General features: G+C 28.1%; 1 protein-coding gene across 1 annotated transcript in view; it reads left to right on the top strand.

The window, feature by feature from the left end:
• The window catches only part of LOC105623757 (BTB/POZ domain-containing protein 10-like), a 12,300-nt gene that overhangs the window by 1,342 nt on the left and 1,195 nt on the right, over window positions 1-9,763 (top strand). Inside the window, exons 2-5 of the mRNA XM_012205137.1 lie at window positions 3,392-3,508; window positions 7,984-8,145; window positions 8,783-9,054; window positions 9,489-9,686. Of these exons, the coding sequence (XP_012060527.1) occupies window positions 3,392-3,508; window positions 7,984-8,145; window positions 8,783-9,054; window positions 9,489-9,686 (749 nt within the window). The remainder of the gene's footprint in view (window positions 1-3,391; window positions 3,509-7,983; window positions 8,146-8,782; window positions 9,055-9,488; window positions 9,687-9,763) is intronic.

The raw sequence follows: 9,763 nt of genomic DNA, 5'->3' as shown, positions 1-9,763 counted from the left end.
ATTATTTCTATTAATTAATATTGATTATTAAATAATTAGGGATGCATCAGATCGTAAAACTATCCGATATCTAGTATTTGATAATTTTATGATTCTTAATTAGTTAATTATTTAATAATAGTGCATCCTTAATTATTTAATAATTGACTGGAAATATTATAAAGAATTGTTAAATTGTCAAATTCTTTTCGAATATTCGATAGGGCATTATCGGATATCCTGCCGGATATCTGGAAAAAGGTTTAAAAAAAAGGATAAATAGCGATAATTATTTTCTTTATTTTCTCAACATGAAAAAAAAAGAAGGAAAAATTTATATTAGCAATTTAGCTGAAAAGAATAAAAATTCTGTATTAATGACGCAAATCAATATAAAATTTCAACAGGATATATTATCAAATACCAATGATATCCACTTATTTGGACGAATAATAAAAAAGTGTCGGAAATGCTGGATATTTCCCAGATATCCGGCGTATTTCTGTAAATAATAATCATTAAATCTTTAAATCTCTTATTTTAATATCATAAAAAAGTGACAAAGAAAAGTAACGAATTGTTCCTTATACTGTAGTAATGGTACTTTTTACAAAAATAACAGTAATGATAATGCATTATTTTATAAAATAATGTACTCAATTCTGATAATTACCTTGTGTTTTTTTAACATATTTGTTGTATAACGTGTGTGAAGTTGTACTTTTTGAATTTTTTATTTTTATAATATATAATTTTATATTTTTTTAATTGTGCTGCATTGTGCTATGTTTGTGCCGCAAATTGCAACTTAATAACATGAAGCGTTTTTCAAAAAATAAAATCTAATTTTTGCTGGTCCACACTTTTCGAATCTCATATTTTTCTTCATTATGCTATATTGTGCTACGTTTGTGCTGACTTATGCTACAAATAAAAATTCGGTAACTCAACAAAAATTGGAAAAAGTGAATAACAAATTTTGCTGACTCCGCACTTGTTTGTGTTTAAGTTAAAATTCTTTTTTCTAAATTGGCATTAATTTATGCTGTGTTGTGTCGTCAGAAAAATTTCAATATCTTCTTCCTATAAGGAAGTTTTGTCATTAAGGCTCCTGAGTAGTCACCACAGCTATATTGAATCATAACGTCAGAAGCGAGAAATGATACATTAATTTTTATTACGTGCCATTTATAAATAAAGACAATTTGGATAAAACAAAATGAAAATGATGAAACATTTGTAAAAATGGATGAAAACTATGCTTATTCTCCCTGACAGTCAATAAATAATCATAAAAAGTGATAAAAAAGGCATAAATGAAAATAAACTACGTATGCGCGTTGAATAAAACATTTCCTATGCCTTTTATCACTTTTTATGATTATTTACTGTCAGGGAGGAGCATAGTTTTTTATTCATTTTTCCATCCATCCATTTTTATAAATGATTTAAAGTAATCTCATCATTTTGTTTTATTCAAATTGTCTTTATTTATAAATGGTACGTACATTAATACAAATTAATGTGTTATTTTTCGTTTCTGATTTCTCTTTTCATGATTCAATATGACTATTCAGAAGTTATTGACAGCACAATTCAGCACAAAATTTTTAAACAAAATTTGAAAATATAAAATTTTTATTCATTCTGATCTTTTCTATTCATTCTGATTTTTCAAAAACTTATCGAAATAGTACAATTCAGCACAATTAAACAAAATTTGAAAATGTAAAATTTTTATTCATTCTGATTCATTTTTCAAAAACTTATCGAAATAATTATCTCTTGTTTTTATTTTATATTTAAATTTAAGCCGTAACTTAAGAAATTTTATATTTATGTTGCAGTGTAATTTACATATTATATATGTATTTCTCTATTTGTGAATTTTTTTTGTCGAATCGAAATGAGATAATGAAATTTTTCCAACGGCACAAGTTAATGCCAATTTAGAAAAAAGATGAATTAATTTAATTACAAAAAAGAGCTAGTGAATATTTATTAATCTTTTTTTTTTTGCAATTTTTGTTTGAGCTATTGATTTTTTTTATGACTCAAATCAGTACAAAATGTAGTATCAAGAAAAATTCGAAAAGTGCAATGCCAACTTCATACACGTTGCTCTATACGTTATATTATCAATTATTAAGTTTTTTCTCATGACATAAATATATGAATATCGACTTTGCGCTAAATAATGGTTATGAATATAAATATTATATAAATATAAATAACACAGTATGACAAAAATCGATTTTTTTTCTCCCATGAAAAAAATCAAAGAAATTCTGAAAGTAGATATAAAAAAAAACCTGTGTCTTGGCGTGTGTTTTACCAGATCATAAGACCTTAACGTTTTTAAGTATCATCAAATGTTTTTTTATAATACTGTACAGCACAGGTTTTCTGAAAATATTATAATAGATGTTAGGAAAACATACATGTCATGGTACTGACTTACTTCGACATTATTGAAAATTTTGTGGGCAATAAAAGAGCCGATAATTACAAAAAAAATTGTTGCTGAAATGATTTCGACTTTTCATGCACTGAAAGTTAACATGTATCACTCAGAATACACTTTCTTCACAATCATTTGGATTTTTTTCCACCAAATTTGAGTGATTCAGTGATGAACATGGTGAACGCTTTCACCAAGACATTGCGATCATTGAGAAACTCTTCAAAGGAAAAGACATCAGACACATGCTTAGTGAATACTGTTGGTCTATTGTTCGTGATACAAAACCGGAATCATACAAACGATAAATCAAACGACCAAGATTCTTATAATTATAATTATAATTGTATTATTATTATACAAAATGAAAAAAATAATTCTCAGTTGTTTTTTTTTTGGTATTCGGATTCATCGCATAATTTCATGCAAAAACGTCAGTTATTTATTTTAAAAAATTATATAGTTTAAAACAATAGTTTAAAAAAATGTAAAAAGTCAATATGAAGCAAATACAATAAATGACTGCATAAAAACGATTTGATCTAGTAAAACGTGGGGACACGGATATTTTTTTTATCTATTTTCAGAATTTCTTTGATTTTTTCATGGGAGGGAATGTGAGTTGTACGGTGGAATATATATAATATATATATGTTATAATACATATACATATAAATATATTATATAATAATAGTTATGAATATAAACAAAAAGATTACTTTCATAATTTAATTTCCCATTATTATAGGCATATCTAAAACGTCATTTTCTCTTTTATCACGGAAATTTGGCTTTAATTGCACTACTGGTATTTTATAATATGTATGTACATATATCAAATGTTCCGGAAGCAACAAATTTTTATGAAGTAGCGTAGTAGAAACATCGCACAGGTGCTTGTATAAGTAGCCGATTAGTATAAGATTACGTGGTTGTTCTGTGCATGTATAGTTGTGGTGGCTCGTCGAAGCCGAAATCTTGTCTGGTACAGAGGGACAGCAGTGGCGATCGGCATTGTCATTCTTTCAATTCCGGCAGAAATTCGCAGGTCACGAAATTCATTAACAGGTAAATGCACGTAATAGGTAAAAGCAAGAATGTTCTTCTTATATATGCGCTTATTTCTTTAATTTTGAAAATATAATTCAGAAGTTTTATTTAATTAAAATTGATATTAATGAAATAAAAAAATGGTATTTTTTAAGATTGATATAAAATTTTTAATTTATTAAATTTTAAACTACCGTTTAAAAATTGTACGTATATTTGATAATTATATGAAATTTATTTTTTATTTTTTTATAAAGTATTTTTATTTTTTATAAATGGTCTTTTTAAAAATGATAATATATCTATATAATATTAACAGTTTTCTTTCTATATAAAATTTAGAATATATACTGAATGTTCACAGCATAACGGTCCGCACTATTTTTTTATTAACAGTTATCAAGAAAAGTTAAAAGTGAAAAATGAATGTTCATCTATTTCATGTGGGCTAAAACATGCGATAAAAAATTTGAAAAAGTTTTAAATATAAAATCAAGGTCATCTTGAATTTTTTAAATAGCGTTATACAATTTTTTTTCTCAATATTGCAGCGGTCTTCAAGACGAATTCAACGTACTATCGAGAATCACCTTCATTGATGTTTTATTGATTTTATACACATAAATATATAATATATATCATAAATATCCATTAATAAAAAGAGACTATATGAATATATATGAATTACAAATTTTATCGATTTTTAATTTTATTACTATTTTATCCATGGACGGCTATCCAGTCCATAATGCACAAATAGTTCAAAATTAAATATTTTCAGGATATTTTTAAAAATCAGATATAAGTACGTACGGACCAGTTCAAGTCGACACATTTCCAGATTTATCTCCGATGAATGTTTTCTTGTAGGATCATTTAAAAATCTTTTGTGTATCAAACACCAATAAATAATATTCAAGATCTTTAAGGAAGAATTGATTATAGGTAACTTTGGATCAAAATAGTGTAATAGCTGCTATACTTTGTTAAAAAAAAGCAGAAGTCAGTAATTTGTTAAAAAAAGAAGAAAGCAAGTAATTAGAATATTTGCTTACATAAATTAGAAATCAAGTAATTAGAATATTTGCTTACATAAATTAGAAATCAAGTAATTAGAATATTTGCTTACATAAATTAGAAATCAATAAAATTTGTTTACATAGTCTTTCTTTATTAATGATATTTATGATACATATTATGTATTTATGTGTAAAACAAAATAAAAGTAACGTTATCAACAGTGCATTAAATTCGTCTTACAAACCCCAACAGTATAATAGAAAAAATTGTATGATGCTACTTAAAATATTTAAGATAATCTTGACTTCTTTTATTAAAAAAATTTTTAAATTTTTTATCGCATGTAGACTGCATGACACAATGTTCACCTTTTAACTTTTCTTTTTAAGGGGATGAGTGATTAAATTATTGACGTTACAGTTATATAAAAGTTTCCGAATTGAAATAAGAAATCCTTTTATCCTCAGAATTAAAATAGACGCAAAATTAAGAGTAGCTAAAATCGAAAAAAAAATTAAGTAAATTTTTAACTTTTTTCAATTTTAGTATAAAGTCTACTGCACCATCTTCTAATTTTGCATCTACTTCAATCCTGTAAAAAAATTTCTAATTTCGTTCAATCAATTTGGATTTTTTTATACGACTGTAAGCCAATAATTTGGTCACTTTAGCAACCTTTTAATTGTTGGAAGTATCTAAAAAATCGTGTGGATGTTACACTGAACACCCTGTACATATTATAGATACAGGGGATCTTCAAAAAATCCAGAAATGTTAAAATGTATCAAAAATAAAGCATTTTTCAAAAAAATTTTTCAAACAAAAGTTATAAGATTTAAAAAGATTTATTTACTGATTGCATTTGTTTGATCCTGGGTGACGTCGCTAAGATTAGGTCAAAGTTATGTCGAGTTTTTTAAAATAAAAATCCTTCCTTTTTTTGTTGCATATTTTGTAGCATACCTCGAGCTATCAAAATACTATTGGATTGTCCGATTTTTGGTAGCTGGCGTAAGGACAGGTCTGAATATATCAGAACGATTGAAAACAAATGACATGCGTACATATCATAAAAGACGGTACTTTAGGCATACTTGGAAAAGAAATTTGGTTGTGATACGTTAATTTTTGTCAGTTTTATACGCCTTTGAATATGGAAGAAAACAAAGTGCATTTTAGGCATTTAATGCTTTTCTTTTACCGGAAAGACAAAAATGCCACACAAGCGGCAAACAAGATATATGCGCTGTTTATGGTGCTGTAGCTGAAAGAACTGTGCGGAAATGGTTTGCTAGGTTAAAACTGGTGATTTCAATCTTGAAGATCAAGAATGCCCGGGTAGACCCTCCATCAGATGAAGATCAGATTAAAACACTGATCGAGAATAACCCACGCTATACGACACGTAAATCAGCAGAAATGTTGAATATGTCAAAATCCACCATCCACGAGCATTTTGTGAAGCTTGGCTACATAAACGTTTTGATGTATGGGTTCCCCACGATTTAACGGAGAAAAATTTGATGGATCGCATTTCCATTTGCAACTCGCTCTGTAAACGCAACGAGGAGACATTTTTAAAGCAAGTAGTGACGGGGGAAAAATGGATCATTTACAATAATGTTGAGCGAAAAAGATCTTGGGGAAAAAGCGAAATGAACCACCTTTAGCCACTCCAAAAACCGGTCTTCATCTAAAGAAGGTCATACTCTGTGTCTGGTGGGATTGGAAAGGGATCCTGTATTATGAGCTTTTAGCAAACAACGAGATGATAAATTCAAAGAAGTATTGTTCTCAATTAGACGAATTGAAGACAGCAATTGAACAAAAACGTTCAGAAATAGCGAATCGGAAGGGCGTTGTGTTTCATCAGAACAATGCTTCATGTGTCTTTGATAACTCGAGTTGTTGGAGCTCGATTGGGATGTTCTACCCCATCCATCATATTCACCAGACCTCGCGCCCTCTGATTTCCATCTATTTCGATCATTACAAAATTCCCTTAATGAAAAAAGCTTCAACTCTCTTTGATCGAGGTAAAAAATCACTTAGAAAAGTTTTTTGCTGAAAAATCTGAGAAATTCTGGAATTTTTAAGTTGCCTGAAAGATGAAGAAAGGTTGTAGAATGACACGTATATAATTTAATAAATGTATACTAAAATTTAAATCTTCTGCGTTTTAATTTTCCTTCAAAATCGGCACGAATTTTCCGGACAACCCAATACAATGAAGTTATTTTTTAAATTACTTTTTTTTGGATTATAAGGCTTGAAAGTTACAGTACTGCGGCATTATCATTATATATATCTAAGATGTCCAACTAATTTGACTGGTTAAAATCTTTTAAATGATATTCAATGTTATTATCTTAATATTGTACGTCAAGATAATGTCATGATCCTGAACAGTTTTTAAAAGGTAATCATTGACAGGTAAATATCTTAAATAATGCTAATGTTGGCGGTATTGTAACTTTTAAGCTTCAACTTGAAAAGTACTTAATGAAAAATATTATTGTAATGTGTAATGTTTGGAAAGCTCTCAAAGTATGCTATAAAAATATGCAACAAAAAATTGGAGTTTTTATTTAAAAAAATTAACTTTTACCTGATCTTGGCAACGCCATCCAGAATCAAATAAAGATTAATAAATAGATCGTTTTAAATCCCTCAACTTTTGTCTGAAACATTTTTTTTGAAAAATGCTTTGTTTTCGAGATATTTTATCATTTCCGGATTTTTTGGAGACCACATGTATATATTAGGTGTGGGAAAAAATTCGTGGCATTTTTCCCATTAGATGGCATTAAAAAACGCCACGAACTTTTTCCCACATCTAATATGTATATATTATATTTTATGTATATGTTACAGTCAAAGTGTTAACTTTAGTAAATGTATTACTAATCAGTACCTTGACAGTAAGTACGTACATTTACTGAGTTAACACTTTAATTATGATACATACACACATACGCACGCACGCACACACACGCGCACACACACACACACACACACACACACACACACACACACACACACACACACACGCAATATTATAGAACAGTATATATTATAGAGTAATAGGCTTTCGTAGAGATAATATAGTATAAATGATACATTATAAACAATATATTACAAAAATGATAAATTTTATTAATTTTTTATTTTATTTTCAATTGAATATGTAATATCATTATAAATATTTATATTTTATTTATTTTATTCATTCATTTTAATTAAATAACAGGAAAAATTTTAAATGTCTATTTCTAAATGTTTATTTCGAACAATTATATTCTTTTCTTCTTATGACCTCTACAAATCTCAAGCTACCGGGCTTCGTAATTTATAAGGTAGGTCTTATAAATCGTGTTAATATCATTATCATATATCTACCAAAAAGTTTCTTACCCTATTGAAAAAATATATTGCTATATATATTCATTAAGAGAGATTAATTTTTTCCTCAGAATTCGGTCAAACGTCAATATGGCCAAACAGAGTCAGACTCAAAATCAAAACAGTAGCAAAGACAACACAATGTCGGGAGGATCGGCGACAGCATCTATTACTGGAGTTAGCAATCAGCCAGCTAGTGATGAAAGAATTACCCTCATTGTTGATAATACCAGGTGATAATAGAATTAATAAATTATTAATAAAATACTTTAAAATATACTTTAAAGTATATGTGTATTACACATATATGTATTAATTAATATTAATTAATTAAAAATATAAAATTAAAATGTATATATTTCAGTTAAATCTTAATATTTTTATTAACGCGCTGTAATATAATATAGTATTACTTTCTGTGAACTAAAAGCTTTAGAAAGTTACTTTTACATTACTAAAAAATTATGATTATCATTGTATATCTCAGAAAAGAAGCTGCATTTGGTAAAAAGCTATGCTATATCATTTTAACCTCGTTTAGTGAACAACAAAGAAAATGGAAAATGGAATGCAGTCAAAATATATTGTTGCACTCTAATTTAGTTATTCTTTTAATTTATTGATTGAATTTATTGATTTATCTCTTCTCTTTATTAAGCCCATGCATAATTTGTAAATCACAAAACGTAATTCGCAAACGCAGATTCAGAAAATTTGCATTTATTTTTTCATTGCGGTTGGTTTTCATTTGCGTATATTTTGCGTGCAGTGATTGTCATTCTGCGTCAGCATTTGCGAACGTTTTACAATTTGCAAATTATATAAAGGCACCCTTAAATCTATTTGCATTTTGATCTTTTCTTGTTTCAGATTTATTGTTGATCCGGCTTTATTCACAGCGCATCCCAATACAATGTTGGGTCGTATGTTCAGTTCAGGTGTAGAATATGCTCAACCTAATGAACGCGGGGAGTATGAGGTTGCCGATGGCATTTCTGCCATGGTTTTCCGCGCTATCCTAGAGTATTATAAGGGTGGAGTAATTCGATGTCCCCCGACTGTAAGTGTTCAAGAACTACGAGAAGCTTGCGACTATTTGCTAGTGCCTTTTGATGCTAGCACTGTAAAATGTCAAAATCTCAGTAAGTATTACGAACAAAAAAATATTTATATATATGTATATGTGTGTATAGCTTTATTAATTTTGTTGCATAACTTTTCTTATAAATTTTAAGAAATTTATATTCTTTTTTTATTATAAGTGTATAAGTACTATATTTTTTACTATTATATATAAACAATTAATATATAAAGTATGACAATAAAGAATGTATAAATATAAAAATAATAAATAAAAATAACAATTAATATATTATATAACAAATATTTTTTGTATATAAAATAATAATTTAATTAATCGGACGTCTCAAGAGTGTCGAATCTTAAGGACATTTTAAGATTGAATCAATTATAATTGAAGAAAATCATGTATATAAATGGAAAAAAATATTAAATTGATAGAAAATAAATTTATTTTTTATAAGAATTTTTAAAATTAAAAAGTTTGTTGTTACAGGAGGATTGCTACACGAATTGTCGAATGAAGGTGCACGCTGCCAGTTCGAAGTATTCTTGGAGGATTTGATTTTGCCATTGATGGTGAACAGTGCACGACGCGGTGATCGCGAATGTCATATTGTTGTCTTGCTCGAAGACGATGTTGTCGATTGGGATGAAGAATATCCACCTCAAATGGGAGAAGAATATTCTCAAAGTAAGTAAATCGGATTTTTCACACACACGCACGCATGCACGCACGCACGCACGCACGCACGCACGCACGCACGCACG

Source organism: Atta cephalotes (assembly GCF_000143395.1).
Source record: "Atta cephalotes unplaced genomic scaffold scaffold00063, whole genome shotgun sequence".
In the NCBI taxonomy this organism is placed as follows: Eukaryota; Metazoa; Arthropoda; class Insecta; order Hymenoptera; family Formicidae; genus Atta; species Atta cephalotes.
This window is presented reverse-complemented; position numbering and strand designations above follow the sequence as displayed.